The sequence below is a fragment of the Xylocopa sonorina genome, chromosome 1, assembly GCF_050948175.1.
Source record: "Xylocopa sonorina isolate GNS202 chromosome 1, iyXylSono1_principal, whole genome shotgun sequence".
Lineage (NCBI taxonomy): Eukaryota > Metazoa > Arthropoda > Insecta > Hymenoptera > Apidae > Xylocopa > Xylocopa sonorina.
Window position 1 is genome coordinate 18019120 of NC_135193.1, and position 23588 is coordinate 18042707.

At 49.2% G+C, this 23588-nt stretch overlaps 2 protein-coding genes across 8 annotated transcripts in view; one reads left to right on the forward strand and one right to left on the reverse strand.

Annotated features, from left to right (window-relative positions):
• Positions 1-23588, reverse strand: part of LOC143432610 (cyclin-dependent kinase 4) — a 30471-nt gene that overhangs the window by 1911 nt on the left and 4972 nt on the right. For 2 of the 6 annotated variants that reach the window (XM_076909364.1, XM_076909363.1), the window contains exons 1-2: positions 2975-3459; positions 28-692 (exon numbers count right to left, since the gene is read on the reverse strand). In XM_076909364.1, the coding sequence (XP_076765479.1) occupies positions 28-692; positions 2975-3068 (759 nt within the window). In that variant the 5' untranslated portion in view covers positions 3069-3459. Of the gene's footprint in view, positions 1-27; positions 693-2974; positions 3460-4155; positions 4284-23588 lie in introns of those variants that run through there. The other 4 variants (XM_076909366.1, XM_076909368.1, XM_076909365.1 and 1 more) reach the window with 3 other exon arrangements.
• Pwn (calcium-binding EGF-like domain-containing protein pawn) lies at positions 10486-23053 on the forward strand. 2 transcript variants are annotated; one of them, XM_076909301.1, is made up of 15 exons: positions 10486-10571; positions 17291-17606; positions 17702-18037; positions 18114-18361; positions 18433-19305; positions 19463-19642; positions 19711-19912; positions 19990-20228; positions 20315-20442; positions 20517-20787; positions 20858-21074; positions 21147-21272; positions 21348-21555; positions 21725-21967; positions 22045-23053. In XM_076909301.1, exons 1-15 carry the CDS (start codon positions 10499-10501, stop codon positions 22150-22152), a joined length of 3768 nt encoding a protein of 1255 aa, XP_076765416.1. In that variant the 5' UTR covers positions 10486-10498; the 3' UTR covers positions 22153-23053. The 2 variants fall into 2 exon arrangements, with proteins under 2 accessions (XP_076765416.1, XP_076765417.1); XM_076909302.1 differs by lacking the exon at positions 10486-10571 and adding an exon at positions 11506-12001.

The window sequence follows — 23588 nt, forward strand, 5'->3', positions numbered from 1 at the left end:
CGTACAATGCAATACAATACAACTCACAATGTGGGGATGCTCAAATCTCTCGAGCTGCTTCAACGTGGCGATTTCTCTCAACGTAGAGGTAGGCAGACCGTCTTCCGTTAGGGGCACCCTGACCTTTTTCAACGCCACCACCTGGCCCGTATTCAAGTCCTTGGCCTTGTAGACAGTACCGTAGGCACCGTTCCCGATCAACGACAAGTCCTGGTACAACGCCGCCTCACCGAGGATCTGCACCTCGCTGTCCGACTCCGACCTCTTGCTAGAGCTACCGGACAGCTCCTCCTGGCTGCCGTACTTCATTTGTACGATCGTTTCGAAGCTACCAAAGTGTCCTTCCTTAGAGGAACCGGCCGTCACTTTCGCCGGCCCCTCCAAACTAGTTTTGATCAGCTGCTTCGCGCTGTCCAGAGACTCCTCGCTGATGCCGAACGGATTCGCCTCGGACGCATCCCCCGGTATCAGCTCGATCGTGTTCCCGGAGAGAGTGGCGGCCACCGAGCTGGTCAACTTGTCGACGCGCTCCAATTCCTCCGTGGTCAGTTCGTGCTCCTTACCGGACGTCCCCTCGATCGAGACATCGGAGAACTTGGACTTCTTGGGCGGCGTCGGGGACGACAGATCAGGTCCGAGCTCTGAGCTCGGACGCCGCGACGTTCCAGCCATCACAACATTTCGGCTTCTACCTGAAACAAACGAGATCGTTCGCTGTCTACGTCTGCTGGTGTGAATCGAACGGCTGTCTCGCGCAAATGTCGCGTCTGTCCCGTGGACGGCGAGTTCATCGAACACGGTACTCGCGTGCGTGGGGGATGCTACAGAGTATTAAGACGTGAACGATACAATGTTTAACGTGAAACAATAATCGAGCCGGGGACAAATATACCTGATATACCGGCGAGAAGACACTTGTGCCACCTCGCACGGACAAATATTGGCGTTTCATTAAAATTTCCGTATACCGGCCGCGCGACGGTATTGCACCGTCTGCTACTACTCGACATCTGCACCGACACCTGCGTTCGCATAATACCCGTCTGCCTCGGCCGCGGGTTCCCGGAACATCTTGTTAATGTACGAAGGGCACGCCGTTCCACAGCCGGGGTCCTTGTCCTTTGTTTTCTTCGGGAACGACGACCGGACGGTCGAAAATCGTGTTACCTGGGTCAACGCGTCCCTTTAAGGAACACGTCCGCCCGTTCGTTTACACTTCCGTCTAATAATTATCGCCGGTTTCTCAGAAGTACAGCCGCGTCGGAAAATGTCTCCGCGGCCGTCGAAACCGCGGGTAGAAACGAGCCTGAGTCGACTATAAGAATGGGAACCTGTTTTCTTCGTTATTACGAGAAAACTAATACGCACGATCGTAAAAGGAAGCAATTATGCTGTTCGTCCGTGTATACACGGTAATTAAACGTCATGCTAACAACAAAGTTGAATGGAGAATGCGTGAAAGATAATACCGGGTTGCGTAGAGCGATAGGAAGACCTAGTTTTAGTAACAGCTAGCCGCGATAAGGCTAGAAAATTCAAATGGTAACTTAAGGGCCGTGAAAAGCCAGTACGCTGTTAAAGGTTTCGTAATGTTTACATAGATCTAACAGTACGTAATATACGGTGGTTATCGCTTTTAAATTTATAATATTTACCGCGTAACTCTACGTTTTTTACCGCTTGTTCTCCCCTCCCTCTCTCTCGCTCTCTTTCCTTTCTTTTCATTTTATCGGTCGAAAGTACTGCATCGTAGGAAATCTTTGGTGAATGAGGCGTTAATTTATTCAACGATAACGCATTGCCTCTTTTTGCCGAGCACGCTTCGAAAAGTTGTCAACGTAAACTATAAATACCGATGAAACGTCATCTTCGCGGAGGAAGCCTCGGCAGTCGGCGTTCATTCGACGCTTTGATTAAATTCTTTTATCGACTTCCCTTTACGATAAGTACGCGGGGAGAGAAAAAAAAAAGAAAAGAAAAAATAAATAAATTCGACGAGAACAGAGGAACGACGAACGTGACATCATTCGAACGAGCATAACGATCGCGAGGCGAAACAGTGGCGACGGTCTAAAACGTAAATACGCCCCTATGAATTTTATCGGTGATTTTCTAGATCGTTCCTTTTCGTAACCGGGCCGAGAAGACGGAATCGAGAGTAAAGCGAGGCGGTCGACGAATTTGGTAGGACTCTCGATACGGTAACATTATCTCGGGACCACCTACGCTAGAGCACGTCACGGTGTCGTCTCCCTCGTAGGACTATTGGAAAGGTTTTTCCACGAAGAGAAGGCGGACGAAGCGTTACTCCATAGAAACGAAGAGACTCGTGCCTCGTGTTTCGTCACGAGCCAAGAGCCGGGCTGAAGGAATGCAAACGCGACGAATTTTTCTGGGAATCGGAAAAAGAAAAACTGGACCCGAACGGGGAGAGCAATAACACGAGAAAAGGTAGGTCCGACTCGATCGGAGATAAGGGGACGGAACCGTCGAACGAAATGCGAGGAATGTGGAAAAGTAAATAGCAAGGAGGTACGCGTGGTATCAAACTATCTCTATTATCTCGCGTGCTCGGACGGAACGAGCACATGGTTGTTAGATGACTCGTTACACGCTACGCAATATTTGGTTTGTTGGTAAATCGGTGTTGGTACATCGGATTGCGCAACGTGTTCTGCCCCCGTATCTTTCACTACGTTACACGTGTTACACTGTTTACGTACTGCGCGGCACAGGGCAGATAAACAAGCTTCTAACGAGAAATTTCACGAAATGTGATTTTTCGAACCGCGAAAAAGGCTTGGTCGCATGAATGAATGGAGGTGCCAACTCTGGCGTGCTCTGGTAGCCAAGATCGTAACTTCACGATCGATCGTTATCGTCTATCGTTGTTCGTTTCAAATTTCTCCGATGCATTAAACATTACTCGCGTACCATCGAACGTTTAAAGGTAGAATTATCACCGGGGACGTACCTGAGATTCCGTGGACGATCGTCGAATCGAAAATTAGATATAGATCAGGAAGCGTGATACTCGAAGACTTTTCGTGAGACAGGAAACGACGCATCGACGGTTGAAGTAAACGGAGGCGCCAATGGACTTCGGATTATTCATGGGGTTGACACTACTATCTGGCCGGGTCTTTCACACGACGACGAACACTACTAACCAGCCCTCTCCCATTCACTTCCATTTCTAAGCCGTACCAGCCAGCTAACCGAGCCGCTGTAACGCGTGTGCGTCACGTAGATAGAAGAATTACATAGCGCTACTATCGATCTGAAATTTACGGTTCGAGCCGAGATGAATGAGTCGTCGGGGCCAGCGGATCGTGCGTTGCGGAAAAACGGCGAGCGGTTACTCAACGCGTGGAATCACCCATTGTAGAACGTGCTTATTGATTTATAGTTTCTCGATGACTAATCGAATGGCCGCGTCGTACACGGCGTTTCACGAACGGTCGTTCGAAAAATCGCTTGTATTATTATTATTACTATTATTATTATTATTATTACACACGGATCCTTGGGATGGGAACGTTTCGAAGGTGGTTATTAGAATTTCCCGCGACGCGTCGCGTACCGTTTCGATGTTGTAACTCTTCGAGGAGAGTCGGACGAAATTCTATCGCTTCTGTTCGAATTCGAGAAGCTTGCAAAGCACAACCACGTGGTTCGCCGAGCGACGTTCCCTGTGCGCGCGGTTCGTAAACAAGAGAAGCGCGGGGGGATCCACCCCCGGCCGGTAAGTGGTTGACTCTTGTCTTATCTTCGCGTGTCGCGACATTCCACGTTCTCACGTTCCACAGATACGCCACCGTAACGTGACCAGAGTTCTCACGATGAAAAATCCGGAGGAAATCGAACGACGTGCCCGACTCCCGTCGCCGAGTCGAAGGACAAGGAGTCGCGAACGGGAGTCGAAAACGATTCCCCGTGGCCTAAGAGCGTTCGGAATTTTTGCTCGGCCTGCAAAGAGAGGAGAACGAGCAACAAGTGTCGCGTCTCTCGTGTCTATCGTGCGTGAACGCGATAAAGAAAAACGACGTGCTCGATTCGCGGATCCGGGCTTTCAAGGAGTTATAACGCGTATCCTTGAGCCGCGCGAGTTTATCGCGAAAGGTGTACAGTCTGCGACGTGGTTTCTTCACTTACCCACCAGCTAGGTGCTGACCTCCCGCGAGAGAAGCTCGGAGCGATGGCAGAGCGGAGAAAAACAGAGTGCGGTACGGTTCCACGTGCCGGAAGCGGGTATTAACGTATCCGTACTCCTCTCCCTCTATCTTCCTCCGTCTCGTTCTTCCTCTCTCTCTCTCTCTCCCTCTCGTTCTCCCTCTGTCTCTGTTCGCTCCTCGTATTCTACGAGACGCGAGCACGCGGCGGACGAGTTCTGGCTTGCATACTGAGAGACGCGAGAGGCACGAGGAACAAGGCAGGATGCACGAGAGAAACACTCCGGTCGCGGCAACAGTCGACCACTCGCGAGCGTAACCCAACGGCGACTCGACGAATCGTCGTCGTGCAGCCAGAACTCGATGGTAAGTCGACTGCACTGTGGACCGACCTGAAAAGTACTGACACACGACCGACGGGCACGCATACGGCCAACACCAGACGGAGTCAGTCGTTGTCGAGCCCTCGAGGAAATAGGCCCGCCGTCTCTCACTCTCGAGGGGACCTCGATCGAGCTCCGTTCGCATCGACCGCTACCGACAGCTGCCACTACAGCCCTTCCAACGCTCCTGTCGCCACGATCGGCTTATCCGTATGCACGAGGAGAGGGAGACGAGTAAGCGTCGCGTCGCCTCGCGCCGCACCGCGCCGACTACCGGGATGCACGACCACGACCGCCGGGTACCCCTCGAATTAACCACTGACAGGACGACCGTCTCTTCCTTCGACTTTATATTACCCCTATGGTGTACGATGACTAGACCCGCTCGATCGCTGATGCCCCCTGTTCCAAGAAACGGGTGTTCACTTCACCAGCCTGATGCCTGTGTTTAAAGCCACTCTGATTCACCTCGGTTACCTCTTCCCGGCGCTGCCGCTAATGATTCACCCTCGGGTACAACTAAATTTTCAACGCTGCTCGCTCGCTCATTGATTGGACGCTGTAGGTGGAAGACACCGGGATCGAGTTCGAGGGAGCACCGTTCGTTACTTTCAACGACTACGGGAGTCGTAAAGATTTTCCGATGCCTCCTCCTCCCGTTTGTTTCGACCGTGCTTCCTTCGCTCCGAGTTTCGGCGAAACACCGCGGGAAAAGAACGAAGAGGGTACTAGGAAAGAACGAGAGAGTGAACGAATGAGAGGGAGAGAGAGAGAGAGAGAGAGAGAGGGAGAGAGAAAGAGAGAGGGAGAGAGAACGACAACGAGACGCTGTGAGAGAAAGCGAGATCGCAATGGGAACGAGACGGTGCGAGGGAACGGAAAAAAGAGGGACGAACCCCGAGGATTCAGCAAAAATCACAATCTCCGCATCCGACGAGAAATCGTAGTTCGTAAATGAAACCTGCCACGATACTCACAAACGCGGCGTTATCCTCGCAGCGAGGTATCGGCTTCGAACAGAGAGTAAACTTCCAACAGCGGCTCGGACACTGTCACTTCTCGGCACACTCGGCAATTAATTAAACGAGCGCACACCTCCGTAGACCGATCGTCCGTTCGACGACCGCCTCCTGCACGGCTCGCTAGCCAAGCCGGGTTCACCTTAGAAGCGGAAAAGTCGCGATTAACACCACGTGGTTCGGTGATTCTCGCGTTAACTCGCCGATTGTCATCGCGACTACGCGTATCGTCAGGTCGTTGTTCCTGACGGTGGCGCCAGCCAGCGCTAGCCCTAGCGAGGAGTCCCGGTTATCCGGCTCTATCTCTCTCTCGTCCTCCGATCAGCGTCCGTTGCGCGTCCCGAAACATGAATGGAATGCTTCCTCCGGCGGCCGATGTACGCGAGAGACGACGGCTCTCGAATGGAATGGGCCGGGAGAGCCTCCACTCCAGGGACGGACCATTATCGTCGGAGCCCTTCGTAGGGCGAGACCGAGGAACGCGTCGTGGCCACGGGCTTTCTAAACGCTCCTTTCCCCCTTCGAGTGGAACCACGGACGGGCAGGGATTACGTACGTGATTCGAATCGCGTGTAAATATAGGTTGACCACCGGCTCCGACGAAATTTCGTTTGTTAGACGAGCGAGCTCGATTCGTATTCCGTTCGGTTAGATCACCGAGGATCCGGTTCAAGTGGTAATGTAACGCGTGTCCCTTGCTCCGCGCGGCCGTATTTCGTTCGTCTCGCCTGGGTCTCCTCTCGGCATCCGTGGAGAGAAGTATGTACGCGTACAGGTTTCCGTGGAACCGTCCAAGGTGTCGTGAAACATGGCTCGTTCGAACGATCGATGCGCCGTACGCGACCGTGACGGAGCCGAACGTTTTCTAATTAAGAGGTATTCGGCGCCTTGATTAAACGAGTACGCCACTGCTCGCGCAATACAGGGAGGGAGAGAAAGAAAATCATTTCGCGCATCTGCGTGCGAGTAAAAAACGGTTGTTCGTTGTGTACGGTAGAACGATTACGAGAGCATTTTCGTGCGCGTCATTGGTTGTTCAAGCTGTTTACACCGACTTATCTGCTGGCCGCGATGAAAGGTGCCAGTGTGCTGGCAGGTTTCTGGAAACGTGGATAACACGATCGGCGAAGGAAACGCATCCCGGCTAGACCCGCGAATCGATATACGACCGCCTTCGTCATTCTAATGACCGTTTTCGAAACGGGTTCCGCACACGTTGCCAGCCGCGTGACTAATTGGAAAATGTAGGTAAAAATCATTTTTCCTCGAACCGCCGTACACGCCGACATAGTGGAATAGATTATCGCCGTTCACCGTTAACGCATCGTTCGGTTATTGCGGCAACCGTGGCTTCCCCGGTGGAACAAATATTCCAGGGTTTACGATACGGCTGTTAACGCGAACACCGAATTCAGGGGAGACGGCGGGCCAATCGTTGGAAATTTCGCCAAAGGAGTCCCGTTATGTACCATAAAGTTAGAAGTCCAGACAAAGTGAGCATTGTCCCGCTTTTCGAGCGGTAGCTGGATTATTATGTTGACCGTTCGAGAAAAGCGTTTACTTTGACGTGTCGTGTTTTGGGGAAAACCAAGAGACCGAAAGATCTAACATATTGGGGACTGGATATTCTTTCGAGGATTACTCGAAGGGACAAAAGGAAACGGGGTTTATCGAACGAACTTATCGAACGAACGCAAGATTAATTGTCTTTCCCCGTATCGATCCAAAAATTCAGTTCTAACCACCTGGAAACCGTGTACACCTGGTGAGCTCCCACAAAGGCGTAAAATTTTCGAGGCTAACACAGAGGAAGAAAAAGGGAGAACGAGAGAACACAATGAACCGATTGTAGAACCACGAGCGAACTCCGGAATGTCACGGAAATGTGCATTTCGAGTTCTTATCATCCTTAGTGGAACATCGTGCGTATCGACCCCGTCCCCTACTCCAGGTTCGTATCGGTTGAACCGCTAAAAATAATTCCGACCTTTTAGTCACTCGGCTGTAACTACCCTAGTCGATCACTGTGGCAATAAAGCGGGTGAATCGTTCAGCGAGTTTAGATGCGATTGTAGCCCAGGTACCTATTTAATGGTATACCCAATAGACGAGCTCACGATCGGTAGGAAAGAATCGACATAGTTGCACGCGGCGTACCTCGCGCTCGATACGATCGCCGAGATCCGATCAAACGTGGCATCGAGATCGAACAAACCAGATTTCGCGAGGCGGAGGAAGCACCGCCGCGAAATAGGTAGATGTCGTCTCGAAAAGATGCACGATAATAAGAGAGGCGATGGGTAAATAAAAGAAGGACGTGTGACGGTGTCATAACCGGTCGAGAGTACGATGAACCACTCGCGACAGGGTCCCCGGAACGACAGAGGAATGGGACATTCCATTCGGTGCGCGTCGTTAATTACCACTTTCACCCGTGGCTGCGGAAAAGGAGTCGGCGACGGGGCCAGCCGGGTGCCGATCGATTTTAGGCACCGGCTGCTACGTCGACGGGGGCCTTATTGTGGGACCCCCGACTGTCGGTGTCTGGCCGTGTCCCGGCTGCACCAGAGAATGCCTTCAGCCTCGCCAAACTAGACGGCGGACTGGTTTTTGCCCAATTTAGATCCCCTATTGTTCGCCCCGGGTTGGAATGAAAATAGAGAACCGAACACGCGGTCGTATCCTGGGCCCGCGTCTTGCATAGAGAAACACGCACGAAACGAGGGTATTAACGCGGCCTTCGAGCCGCCGTCCGATTACGCTCCGATACGACTGCGTATTTTCACGCCTAGATTTTTTCACTCCTCGTTGCTGCTCGGCTTTCCGATCGCGTTTCGCGAACAAGTTCATTCTCTTTTTCCATCGGTGGCCATTTTTATCCGCGTCCTAGAAACGATTGCAACGTCGGAGGAAACTTTTATCGATTCGATACGTGGTACACTCGATGGTATCTTTTTCTTAAATTGAGACGCGCGTTAATGTTTGTGGAACGTACATGCATTCTAATTAACTCTCTCGTGTAATCGATAAAAGCTGGAACGAAGCTGAAAACCCTAGGAACCTTCGAAGTACCGACTGCGGAGCGCTAGTGGTTTGATTATCGACCGAAGGAACCTGTCTTTCCAGTACCTAACTGTCGAACAAGCTACCTGATCAGTGGCGGGTCAAGTCTCATTGTTTTCGAATTTACATGCCCAAAAAGTGTCCAGTGCCATTTATCGTGAACGAGATATACAGCGTAGACGTAAGTATTCGACGAAACTTTTTGCGATACGAAACGAAACGAAATACGATAGCAATACAAAAATGCATATCCGAGACTCGTCGAGCCCTCTGCTCAGCAAAGTAGATCGACTACAACTAAATTTTACGGAGAGCATAAAATTTAGGACACTCGTCTAATCGGCAAAACTTTCATCGAGCGTATCGTTAAATATTGAAAGACCAGAGAAGTAAAGTAACACAGCTGTAATTAAAGCTAGGCGTTCAGTTCTTTGAACCGGCAGGAATAATGAAACGATTTTCATTCTGCTATCCGATTCCGGACGAGGATGAGTTACTGACCGAGCAATTTCATGGATACTTGCCCAACGGGTTACCCGTTATACAGAACTGCAATTTTAATTCTCTCTACGTATCGCGTTGCAATGCGGAGGGGCCCGCTAAGCTTCTCAAACTTCGAGGATAGGAAAAGGTGCGCCCGTATTACGTGAGGTCAATAATGGGTAAAAATACAGTTTGCCCGTTCGACAAAAGAATTCTAAACGAAACCTTAAAAAGAGAAGACCGATCTCATTCGGGTGAAGAAAAAAGGAAAACCGGAGAAATTTCTAGGCTCGTACGACTCGAGCTCGAGTTTCGTGACACTTTGTAGCAAATTTCCGTGGATTCGACGCGCGGCATGGTTTTTTTTATTAAGATGGTAGGGACAGGTTGCTCGATGGCGAAACGAAATTGAAGATTGCGATGCAATTCCCGTGACGACGGCACCGCGTCGCTTCGAAGATCAATGTTGCTCGAGTGATCGAGGACGCAACCCCGCGTCGCACTTCGGTCTGGTTTCACCGTACCGAGAATGAAGAAAGGGGAAGAAGAAGAAACTGCACGGGCACAGCTGTACGGCAACGCGGGACCATTACTTCGAGGCCAAAAGAACAACCGAGAGGCTCGGGAGAAACTTCGTGAGACTCGCACCTGTTGAACTTTCGTGAGTGTGCAACTCTCTCGTCGAATTGCTGTAATTGTGCAAAATATTCCTTAACTGATTAGCGTTTTAACGATTACGATCGCTCTCCACCTGAAAGCGAGCGCGTTGCGTGCTATTATTCCACGTATCTCGAATTCCGAAAAATCCAGATCTGGTTCAGAGACATTTCACCAATCGTAACGACGATTTCGATGCGTGGCTATCAATCTTAATACCCTCGACACCTCGACTCGTCGAATCTCGTCACGTTTGTTCCTCGATGGCGCTTCGACAATGGCTGCTCGCTATGTAATTGGCTCGCGAATAGAGCGGAACAGAAACCGGCGAAACAAATGTAAACCATGTTGAATAGATAAATGTCAGTGGTGATCGATAAATTTCTGGCATTCGCGTTCTGGTTGCAAAATGCCGTTATCATCGCGTACGCTTCGGCACGGGCGTCTTCTTGCGCAATGCTGCCCGCATCGAAAGAAATCGGTCAGGCGGCTGTCGCGATGTACTTCCCATCGCGGAAAAAATTCGCGTTTCCCTTTCGCGGCGGCGAAAATACCGGGTAGACGAGACGAGAGGCGTTGCGGCGCAGGTGGAAAATCGGCGTGCAGGTCGTCGGGAACCGGGACCGCCGCGGCAGGTAGACACGCTTCGCTGCGGCTACGACGACCGGGGGAACGAGGAAGAAGCCGAGACGCGGAAAAAAGTAGTGGCGAACCTTGAGAGATGCACGAGGCCGCGCGAGACCCGCTGCTGGATGAAGTTCAGAAAGAGCGGAAAGTCCCGAAAGAATCGAAAGGTAGGTCGAGGTAAAGCCGGCCGATCGAAATGACGCCGGCGGAGAAAGAAGACGGGACCAGTACGAGGTGGAGATCGGCGTGAAACAGAAGAACGACGGGAACGGGTTGAAGAGAGAAATTTTTCGTGGTGGAGGGGAGAGCAGCAGCCGAGTAGACGGCCGGGCATGGTGGAAACGAGCCACGAAGACGTGACGTATACACTCCTGAAGAGTGTGGTATAGTGCACCATGGTGTAGCATGGGACAGTTCAAGTGGGAGAAACCGTGTATGACCGGCCTCAAACGTAAGCCAGTCCCGTGTGAACGACCGTGAAGAGAGCTTCGAACGAAACTCGATCAAGCCTCGAAGGATTTCGTTCTCCCTGCTCGAATTTACCTTCCAATTCCTTTCAGGATTGATCGAACGAACTGCTCGACCGACACGGTGGTATTATCGGGCGAAGGTAGATTGGTTCGTGCTCCAGTAATTAGAAAGCCGAATAGTCCTGTCAGTGGGTGATAATTCCATAGGAAATCGATAATACGTTCCGAACGGATTTACGCGTGTAGGTTTGCCGATAGTGTGCAAGGGATCAGTGCAGTTTTGTGAGACGGGGTGAAAAGTGATCGACGAGAACCACGGGAAAATCATGTAAAAGAAGCCAGCCGAAGAAAAGCAGAGTTCAAGATCCAAGAGAAAATCTATACCAGCTATGTGGAATAGTCGAGGCAATATGTACAGCGATTAGAGTCGCGTAGAACTTGTACGGCTGTCTCGCTGGACGTTTCTAAAATCCGAGTTCAAGTGAAACTTCCTGCTTAATCGGGACACACCGTGTATCTCCGTTCGACGTCAGCCCGCATCGCGAGGCACGGTGAAATACTGGCACAGCGTCGTGACACAGGTTGGAAAAAGAAAAGAAACACGAGAAAGCTGCAAAGTCGGAAGAGAAAAAAAGCGAGGAAGTAGCTCTAAGAAGCGTTGCGAAACGCACCGGGAATTGGGTGACAAACGACCGAAAAGCTGACGCGTACACCGGACCTATCCGCGGGCAAGTAGGTCAGCCGGCGTGCGCGAGAGTGCGAGACCGAACAAAAGAGACGAAGAGAAAAAAAAAGCCACCGGTGGAAGGATAAGAGGAGGAAAGGAAAGAATGGTGAGACGGGGGCATTGAAGTTTCCACGATGCTCGACGTTTTTACTCGGCATAGGCTCGCAATCCAAAATGGCGGCGATCGGCTGGTATCATGGCACGTTTTACAACGATAGAGACTGGTCCAGCCGCGAGCACTCCTGAAGAGATCCTTCCAAGTGTCCTTGACATTAGCCTGACCTTGATCAGGACGACTAACCGCGGTACACCTCTCGACCGCACCACGCCAAAGGAATCAGGATGGTAGGGCGCATGGCGTCGAAGGTCCTAGTGACCTTGTCGCTCCAAATCCTACTAGGTAAGTGGATAGATCCTGCTCGTGCCCAGACGAGCACCCAACTAGCATCCGGTATCCTTATCGAAGGATACGAATTAATACGACTAACAAGGGCAGCGTGGTATTTCGTTAGAGAAGACGATTTGCGGTTTCTCTTGACGATGAAACGCCGTTTCACTGGCGCTTGACGATCCCCCACGGATAACAATTTAGCGTAGAATCGCGAGCGTGTACCAAGGATTGTCCACCGCGACAATAATTCTCATTAGCCGTAAGACGATGCAAATATTCGACGAATTAACGCGTGAACCTGTTTGATGGGCTTTCGAAGCAGCCACGTGCGGTCGAGTTTTAAACCGGTATCTTGACCTCTGTCGAAAATCTCGCGACGATCCACCGAGCAAGATCGATGTAAAAACCGATACACTTGTCTTTGGAATTTCCATCCGGAGAACCTTGTAACGATCGCGTCGTGAAATATTACGGTGACATTGAAATAATCGCTCGCGCCATTCCCAGAATTGTTGATAACGATCGAGAAACAGTCGAAGCCAGTTTCGCCGGTGTAATTATAAAGATCGAGTAATTGATTCATCGTAATTACAGTGGGAACAGATAATAACCGATAATTTAGCATTTCCACGATGCAGACATCTAGGTAGGCATACATCCGGTTCCATATGACTTTGTGCCTAATACCGAGCGAGGTGTATAAACAATTTACAATGAGAACCTTGCAGCTGCAACACTGCAACTAGAGCCGGGCGAACAATATGGAAAAAGGAAAAAAGGGAAGTTCGACGACCCGCCAAGACTTAACCGTACTATAAATATTCAAAAGCGATGTAAAGTTGTCGAGAGTATAATTAACTCCTCTCGCGTACCGAGTGTCGTCGGTTCTTCCGTTGCGCGAAGACAAAGCTAATTGCGGAGTGGAAATAAAAATCGAATTAACAAAATCGAGCCACGAACCGACGCGAACCGTCCGCGAAACAAAACACGCGTCATAGCCGCGTTTCAGGAGCGACAGAGGAGAAAGCTGCAAGCATGACGTGCATTCGCGTTCTGGCGCACGTACCTGCTACCTCGAGATTTTCACGACCCAGACAAATATGCTGTTCGATAAAAATTTATGCTTTCACGGCTGGCCACTATGACCGACAGTTTTTGTACGCGAGGCTACAAACCAACGGAATCGTCGTGGAAATTGAAAAACTGGATGGAAATGGAAACGTGTTCGAAAGCTTACAATTTGTAATAGTTTCCGACTCTCGAACGGTTCATTGCCTTATGCAAATTCCACATTCTTCGGAGTCCAAACGTGGCTTGATTGCGAGGGCCCGCGAGTCATCGACACGGAAGCCCCCGGCGCAATTAACCGGCGCCCGTATATGGGTTTCATCATTTTTTTCGGATTTCATCTTGTTTATCGTCTCGTTTACGTAACGCGAGGAATTTGCGTGAGACAGCTACCGTGATCGCTAACGCGGATGAACAACAGCACAAAGGAACGTATCCGGCACCGGGTTTCGTCACTCGACTTTCGCCCAACAACCACGTTAGTCGTGAAAGTGTCACGAAATCGCGTGGTACGCGGTAGAACAGAAAGTCGATTGGTTCGTCATTCTCCAAAAGGAAACACGAACGATTCCCAATAATATTCGTCATACGAAATCTGCTGACGTTCGTGGAACGGGTCTACAAGCCCCGGCTGAATGAAGCTAAACTGCTTGCTTTCAAGTCGATTTCTCGCGACACTAATATGACGAATAAACTCTTCTATGAATCGTCTATATCGTTTATCGCGTCGACGATCGCATCGATAGCCAAACGAACGCGAACACCGCGTGCGGATGCGAAAATGACGATCTCGTCCTGCAAGGTATCGAGAGAGGTATCTCTGATCTGAACAGCTCCTCGAAGCCACGTGTCGAAGGTCGAACGTACCCCACACCTGTCGAATCCGTAGGCGGTGGTACCAAATGCCACGTTTACCAGCGAAAAGAATAAATATTAGGCTGGAATGGTGTACCGTTAACTCTGCCGTTACCGCCTCGAGAGACGGCGCATAGCTCGGTCTACGCTTCCACGAATAAACCCCTTCGACGTTTCTTTCCTCCTCCTCGATGTCGTGTTCTTTACGCGGTTCGAATTGCGTCACGGGGTCATAAGCTTACCTCACGCGGCTCTAGATATATCTATAACAAACCAGCACGGGCAACCAGCGAAACTGGCGATTTCCAGGGGGTTTGTCCAGATGCATCGCCTTTATTGATCCTCCTTTTACCCATCCGCCGGTGGAATCAATAATGGCGGCGTGATCGACTGCTCGCGAGGTCGGCGTTTATATCGAGCAAGACAGAGGAGGTTGCGGAGAGGCGCGATGAGAAAAATGCGGTTGAAATTAGTAAGCAGAGACGGACGGTCGTTAATCCTATAGAAGATTCCATTAGCAGAGTCCACTCGCTGGTAAATATTATCATTGCAATACGCATGTATCCGAGCAGGCAATCGAAGCTATCTAGAACCGGTAATATTTTTACGGACGTTTCGCTCACGAGACAGAACTGTGTTACCTCGTTACGTCTCGTAAGCTCGTGATGTGTTTACCGTGAACTTCACCGCGACGAGAGAGAAAGAGAGAGAGAGGGAGGTCTTTTAACTCTTGCATTTTCTCGAAACTGTTCGAGAACGCCCTGCGTTTAGGAAAAATAGCCCCGTGGCGGCTGTGCGAGCTTGTCGTTGGTGGAAAGTATCACGAAAGGGAGGATCGAGAACGAGCACGTGCCTAATCGGTAGATCTTTCCTCGTTTCGTACGAGATGATCGCGTGCGTGGCCGAGACGGGCAAAAATGCATAAAATGGAATTAATTAGCGAAGTAAAAGTTGCGCCGATTCGAAAAGAGCAATTAAACCGGGGAACGCATCGCTAATTATTTCGGGTAACGAGTTGGAGTATTCAGCGTGCGCGAACTGAGAGAGACAGAGAGAGAGAGAGAGAGATTCTCTCTCTCTCTACTACCGGGGGATCCAGGACAGCAGCGAGGTTCCGAACCTGGCCAAGAGACTGCATTCCGTTCGTTGCGACAGAATCAACCATGCAATTCACCTACATTCTCACGGGATCTCTATCCGTTGCTCTCACGTTAGCAAGGTTATGGTGTTCCCAAACACCGTTATTCGTTCGCAACGCGCAGCCTGCCTTCAGAATTATTATCCATGCAACCGATCCAAATGGGAAACGAAAGTCCTGGCGACACGCGCGCGACGAACTGGCTCGCCGATTAAGTCCACGCCGGATACGAAACATAAGCGGCTACGGTCACGCGAGATTTCAACAATGTAATCGATTAATTAACGGCTGACGGGACGAGAAACCGATAAACGAGCAACTATAATAATTTCAACCCGCGAACAGATGTAACGATACCAGAAAGTGGAACGTATCGTTCAATGGGAGTTACCATCGGTTTTACCGCACCATTTAAGACCGCAACAGCTTCGTAATTCACCTACTTAGATTCTCACGCTATTTGATAACGGCCCCGTCTGTTCTAGATGCGATACACGCCTTGGAAACCAAGTCGGCTGCTGTCCGCTTTAACATCGACAATTAAAACTGTAATTCTCACGACGCCAGCGAAGATAGCCGTGACCCGAACTTACGCGAAATGTCGCGATGATTCGATCTCGAAGAGACTCGTGCTGTTCATCGATATATATTTTTCTAGCGTTCGCAGTGGAATCAAAGAGGGAACATCGAGAGCACGATGTTCGCCAAGTAGAACGAAGCAGCGATTAGCTTAATTGGAACTGCGAACTGTTTGAAAATCGTGTCGCTTCGTACAATTCCTAATTAGCGATAGATCTTAGTTGAGGTGTTACGCGAGTTACAGGAAATGGGAAACATTGGCTCACGAAGAACGCGATTAGAACGTATCAGCATCGAAAAGTGAAGTTAATCATCGAAGACGCCATTGTACCTTATCTACCCGAACGGTTTACTGTTGCATTAACCAAGAATTAATTATCAACAACGAACCGTAAAGATCGCTATACGCGATTCGACTCGACGACTGGCTTCCTATCTAATCCTGCCTTTAATGAAACGCACCAGCCCCGTTAGAACGTTGTTCTTATTATCCCGTTAACAACAGGAACTGTCTCGGGGCTCGGTTATTCCTCGAAACGGTCGGTCATAGACGGTGAAAGCTCTGAAAAGAAGGAAAAAGTCCGCGGAGGAAAATGATACTGTGTAATATGCACACTTTCTACGAGACAAAGCCGAACGTGTCGTTCGCGGGCTGCTGCCTCTCGACAAGATCGAAGAGCGAGCGTCCCACTCGAGCGCATACTCGCGTGTGTTACACACCGCGATCGGAACGGTTAATTACATCGGCTGGTAGTATTCCAGATTCCGGCACGATATTCAGGGCACCGGTCGTTACTATCGAGCAGCGATGATCTACGCCAACCGGTCGGCAATCGTAGTTTCACTTAAATTGCTTCGCGCGTCGTTGAATTGTTGCATAGAAATTCTCCCATTGTTTCCCCTCTGTCTACCAACGGAATTTCAATGCACGCCCTACCCCCCCCCCCCTGCGGTAAACGCGCGGATCGTAAAACGGCTGGTGTCGCGCGCGTCTCCCAACGAGGGTACGGTAAAAGCGATATTAAACGTTGGAAAGTCGAATAAACGGGCTGACAACGGGGGCGAAATCGTAAACCGCGTTGATTGCATCGTAAACCGCGTAATCCGTGGCCGGGGATTAAAAAAGAAAGTATCCCGGGATCGATCGATCGATCGGCTGCCGAAATCGTAACCGATCGAACACGATCGATGTCAACGAACTTGTTGCCACCATCCCAGTTTTACGCGAGAGGAGCGGTGTGACGCGAGCGACGAGAACACCGGGGGAACGAAAGAACAACCAGGAAAGAGATAGTAGTAATTTCATACGCGTCACGTCCACGGTTGGTCAAACCACTCGATACCGGATTGGAGAATGTCAACCGTTCGAGTACCGTTTTCCTTCCCGATCGGCTCGTTGATCTTCTCGATTTTTTGCAACGCCCGATCGCGGCCCTTCCACGGCCAACGACGACGCGGCGTTTTTTGCGATCACCGACGCGATTTAACTGGGATCCCTGATTGATCGAACGATCCAAGGAAACCTTCTCAAACGATCTTTACCTTTCGACGCTAAACTCGTAACAAAAACGATCGAACAATACCGCGGAATAATTGTAGGGTACCATTTATAGCCAGATTATTTCTCACGCGAACAATGTCTAAATTATTACGTGCAGGTGTCTCGGCTATCCAAAACGATCGAACCTCCTCTCGTCCCTCTCGGGAGGACATAATTCTCAGTGCCAGCGCGTACACGGGCCCGGAAAGGACCTCCAGCGTGTTCCATCGCGACGGATCACAGACCTTCCAAAGAACTGTTCCAGCGTTTCAACTCGAAAGCTCGAAAAGTATTAACGGCTACGACAAAGACGATGCTAGGTTCGAGCATGGTAACACCAGGCACGTGGAGTCCATCGACGAATTAACATCCTCGAAACACGTGGATCATATCGATGGGAACAACATCGAAGTTAAACCGGGTGAATATTATCAGTAAGTCCGACTTGTATTCTCGAAGAAAATCGTGAAACCTCGTCGATGAGAGCAGAAACTCGAACGAGAGGATGTTTCCTGGATTATTGTTACAGCATATCACCGACAACCAGCGAGTCCATGTCGGGGGAAGGACAAGGGGCTCCGCAGAGGCCAAAACTCTTGTCGGAGCCCCGTCAAATGGCTGGAGTGTCGAACCAACAGGCACATTATTTGCAAGCTATAGATCAACAAAGACGAGCTCGGCAAGAGACCCCCAGGATCTATAGCGAGCACGCTCCACCGCCCATTCTGCAGACCGCCTCGCCAGGGCATCGACAGGCAAACCCTGACATACAGGACATCATCACGGGTATTGTCAAGTTGTTGAATGGGAACGTGAACGTGGCTGCCAACACGGTGAGACCTCTGAGGCCGATTCAAGCCACTAGGTACAGAGATTTGTGAATGATGCGCGATTATAATTCTCAATTGGCTATCTAAGAGTGTCTGATCGTATTTTTCCAGAATTAATAACAGAGGACCACCGAGAATTTCCGACGTTCCACCGTTACCACCCGATTTTGACACGCCTGGAATGAATCCACCCCCGCCGCCGGATCATCCGTACCCTTTCGAAAAACCACCAGCACCGGATAGACCGATGGTCAATCAACTACCACCCGAGAGGCCGATCAGACCTTTCGTGAACGGAGTTCCATTGCCAGAACAGATCGTACCGCAAGGAAATCGTCCGTGGACTTGGAATCGTCCTGGTAACCTTGCTGTTTAAGACTTCGCTCGTGTTATTCCTCTCCGTTCTAAATTGGAATTTTTCCACTTTCAGGTGGAAACAGACGGCCGATATCCCCGTACAAACCACTGCCACCATCGTCGGATTCCACTTTCAATCGTGAGAAGGAACAAGACGACAAACACTCGGACAAACCTCAGGCTGACCTGAATTCATCGACAGAGGAATCCACCACGAGAAAGGAAGACACCGAACAGAACGAAACCGCCACGAGCGTGGCGAAGAACACGACCAAGAGTCACGAGGAGAATAATAACAAAAAAGATAAAGTCGATTCGAAGACTACCGAAAAGCCGATCAACGAGGAACCAGCGAAAGGTTCCGAATCTCAGAGCCCCGCCAAAAAAGAAAATAAACATCAATTCCCGTACAAAGAGAACAAGGTAAATATTGAAAGTACGTCGCCAGCTGCGGTGCAGCCCAGCCACGACGACGAGACGATCACCAACCACGGAGATTCACCGAAACCTGTAATGCCGTTGGAATCGCCGATCAAACCCACGAAAACGTTGAAAATCAACGACTCTCACAGACCCAGTTCCAGCGCGAACAATGGAAAGCCAAACAGTAAGGAGAGCATAGCTAAAACGTCGACGAAATCCTACTCCACGTCGACGTTGAATATCGAAACCAGTTCGTCGGTTCAGATAATCGAGCTAACTACCACGAAAACGATGGCCCATTCGACCGCGAGCCAGACGAATAATGGTCCGAACAATACCGGGAGTACACCGAGCACGGTCGCTTTGGAACCGAGCAAATCATCCGTTCTTGAGAGCACAATCGCTTCGAGCATAGCAACACCGACGGAGAATTTACCCTCGACTTTCACGAGGACCACGTCGACCACGTCGGAGAAGAGTATAGTTCACACGCCAGTCTCTAATACGTTCTCCAAGAACTCAGGTAGGGTGAAACTTTTTTTTTTCTTCGTTCGATAAGACAATATCGCGTTCTATAATGAATTCCTCACGCAGCTCTAACGAACAAAAGCATGCTCGATTAAGTTTCCTTTGTAGAGGAGGTCTGGCAAACTGTCATGCTCAATTAATTTCCTTTGTAGCCCCTACGGATCGCTATGCTTACCGACCCCGACCTGGGATCGTCCTTGATGATACCTTGGATTACACGGGGTCTCAAGGGCTGGCTACTCAACGACCTTATGCACCTCCGAGACACCCACCACTGGGTGATATTTTTGATGTCACAGTCTCGGCCATTCAAGGTCCTGGTGGAGGTTCAGGTAAACGTTTACACCTTTGATCATCGTCGAACTTTCATCGATAATTCTAAATCGTGGTCTACGTTTAGGCGAAGGTGTTAGAGTACCGGTGAATGCTGGAGGAAACGCGGATGTGATCCTGACATCAGCGGTGGAGGGTCAAGGATTTGTGAGTATCGACGGGAAGAGGACCTACTTGAATCTGTTCGAGAATTCGGATCGAACATCGACGCACGTGCAAACTCAGCCTCAACCGACCAGGACGCAAGCACCTCCCATTGTTGGAACGGGGTTGGCAATCTTCGACAATTTCCAATGAAAACATTTCGATCTGATCTGTTAATTTTCATCGCTGTCTCCCCCTACAGATTTGCAATCGCCCAACCAGATCCACCGACGGCTACTCCTCGACCTAGTGGGCCGATTCGAAGGCCAACGTTCCAGAGGAGACCAACCCCACCTCCGGTCAGAATTGACACTTGCATCGTGGGTGACACGAGCACTTGCGACATCAGCCAACACGAGGCTTGTGCCACTGTTCAAGGCGTGTCTGCCTGCCATTGCAAGCCAGGATTCGCCAGATTGCAGCATTCGTTGCCATGCAAAAGTTCGTAAATATCTGATCGTTTCGATTATAGTAGATGCTGATTCAGATAGCGATTGTTAAACCTCGCTCTGAAATTTTCTCGTTAGAAATTATCAGCATCGTGGTGTCCATCAGAGTGGACAAAATTTATGATAGAAAAGTCGTCTGGGACCGAGGGTTCACCGACCGCGACTCCGAGCCCTATCAGACCTTAGCTTACGAAGCGAACCGAGCTGTGAGTCAACTTTATTTTAAATTATTCTACCGAGCAGGTATACAGACACAAAAGAACTTGTTTCTACGGTTTAGATCGAGTCTGCTATGTCGATGACACCATTTTCGGACGAGTACATGGGTTCCTTCGTAAATGGACTGTATCAAGGGGACGTGAGCCAAGGACAAGGCGGAGTCTTTGTGAACGCAACCCTGAAACTCACTTACGAACCGAGAACAATTAGACCGAATTTGGCTGGGGAGCTGCAGAGGCATCTGCTCGGCGTTATTCACAGAAGGAGTAACAATATAGGGAATAGTGCCCTTTACGTCGAGAGCCCTGCTGGATCTATATCAAATTTACAAGGTCAGCCTAGAAAAAAAAATACCACTCGATACATTCGCAACAGCAATTTAATCTGTGCTTCGTTTCGTAGATTTGGACGAATGCGCGTCGTCAGAACTGAATGACTGTCATTCTTCGGCAATTTGTACAAATAACTGGGGTGGCTTTACTTGCACCTGCAATACAGGACTGAAGGATCCCCACAAGGATGACCTCAACGAATCTGGCAGGACTTGCATTTCGTGTCCTTCCACGTATTGCAACAATCGAGGGTCGTGTTCTTATCAGGGTGACCACATGCAGTGCACGTGAGTATATTGAACTACGCAACGGTAAGAAAAAGATCTGTTTCTTTGTACTAATTTTCGTTCATCTCAAAGATGCACTGGGAATTATTATGGTGCTCAATGCGAGGTCGATGGAGAGGTCCTGGGTGTAGCAATAGGAGCGTCCGTAGCAGCTTTAATAATTATAGTTTTGACACTAGTGTGTCTGGTTATGTGGAGGTCTGTTTCATTTCTTACTATTACGCGTAAAAATCAGAAAAGGCATCTCAGAATATGTTTCTACACGCGTTTCAGTCGAAGGTGGTCGCGTGAGCAGAAATCTGTTGGCTCTCCGGTGTACGGTTACATCCAGGGTGGCATACCTGGTACGCTTCCAGGAACCCTGGCAAGGGTGGGTTCCGTGGGTACCCTTGCTTCTGTGAAACAAGGACCACCGACCAATCTGCCACCTTACATGTGGGCACATTTTGGCGACCATATGGCAACGGCCAACGTATACGCTGTACGTAATAAGAACCCTTATGGTTCTTTGACTTACTTACACGGAAAGCTCGTCTCGTCTGCTCCGATCGGGGAACTCGAGGGGCAAGGGAATAGAACGTTACGTAGTTTCGTGTATATTTTACATTTTTCGCTGGCAAATGCTATAACAAACTCTTGACTGACTTTAGACGGAGCCCATGGGTCCTACTAGGCCAAGTTCCGCGGTGTTCGGTTATCCACCCATCAACGTCCATGGAACGTTACCACCAGTACCACTGCCAAGACTTCAAGCGCCAACGAGACCGCGACAAAGACACCAACCAGATCCGGACAGCTCGGATTCCGAGCCGCAGGATAAAGACAGGGCTGATCTGATCCCGCAGCACAGTGGTTTCCATGTTCCCAGGCCAAAGTCTAGATCATCCTTGGCAGTGAGTATTCGCTTTTCCGATATGTCACTTCCCCTACGCTTGGCCGCCTCTGATATTCGATGATACTGCTATTTCAGAATCAAAGCGGAATCTACAACGACGTAGAATACGACCAAGGTGACGTTCACCATTTATCGAAAAACAATATTCCGATGTCTACTTACAGGCCGTACTATCGGACCTAAAATCCGCAAAGAGGGTGGTTTGTATCTCGATAAGGTCATCCGTGTCGCGAAACGAAACGGGAGAACAGATTTACCTGGATATTCTAATCGAACTCGTAACTGATATCAGTTGCGTTTAAGTAAAGCTAAAAAAAGAACCGAGCGTTGTAGAACAACGAAAGGGAGGAACGAAATTAATGCACCTAAGTACGTACGTTCGTAACATTGCTCGCGTCAATGTAAGTCAATTTCAGCATTACTTAACTTCTAGTTACTTATCCACTACTACTCTATAAATATTTATTATTCTAGTATTACCTTCTCGAAATAACTTAATGTCTTGAAAACATTGCAAAAAAGAAAAAGAAAGATGTTCAGACTGTATTTTCATAACGAATTGCGAAATCGAAGGGTGCATACTGAAGGATTAGTATTATAGCGATTGCTCCTTCTAGACATTAATTTAATATTTGTATCACTGTTAGTTATTTATACTACACCGTTCAGCAATAAGTATCGACGAAAACGCGATGCAATTTGACACGCAAGAGCTCTGCAAATTTGTTAAATAAATATTCAATACCTTCCTATCGCGTGTTATTTTGCAGTTACTATGCTCTGGATACTTATCGCTAAATTAATGTTCAATGCAGCAGTACCGCATGTAATATCGTTTATGTTTTACGCAAACTTGAAAGAGGATGTACTGATAATTTTAAAAAATCACTCAAGTATACGAATTGCGTTGCGTGCGACAAAATTACGATACGAAATGAGACGCAAAGATCGACGGACAGTACAGAAAATACTCGATAATGCGTGCATCGCGTTGCGGGATGTTAATACGATAATTCACCATGTAACTTCTGTAATTATACATTATATATTTTTGCAAATTGAATACAATATACACTTGAAAATTCATGCGCCCCGTCGCTTCTCTTTTATTCGTTTCCTTTTTTTAATTCTCCGATGCCTAAGGTACAATCTTCAACAGTGTAACCAGATCAAACGTACGCCGGAAATACTGTGCGCATAATGAGCAAAACGTTAAACCCTTTGTTTTAACGGTAACTTTAACAAACACCAAGTATCTCGTTAAAATACGATGAACGGAGAATCGAAAATCCAGTTGTGCTGAAAAAAATAGGTATCGGTAAAACGCTTAGCGATCGTTCGGATACGTCCGAAGGAACAAAAGTTTCATCGTACCGAACGACCCTGTCCAGAGTGAGGAAAGTAATACGGGAAAGTGAAATCACTCGCACGGGAATTGAACTTCGATTACCATTTGGAAGTATTCGACAGTATTGTTTCGATCGTTTCACTGCGCGTTAACGATAAACGTGGCACCTGACCTGAGAAAGAGGAGAGAGGACCTTGGAGCGTGTGATGATTCGTAAAGATTTAAAAAGTACATTGATAAAATTCCAAAGCTGAGGCGAACGGAGTGCATC

Excerpts from the sequence above, each read along its gene's own strand:
- Pwn (XM_076909301.1), top strand. The coding sequence starts at position 10,499 with ATGCACGAGGCCGCGCGAGACCCGCTGCTGGATGAAGTTCAGAAAGAG. Across the intron at positions 19,306-19,462 it reads TACGTTCTCCAAGAACTCAG|CCCCTACGGATCGCTATGCT; the intron begins GTAGGGTGAAAC and ends TTTCCTTTGTAG. Across the intron at positions 20,443-20,516 it reads CTTACGAAGCGAACCGAGCT|ATCGAGTCTGCTATGTCGAT; the intron begins GTGAGTCAACTT and ends TCTACGGTTTAG.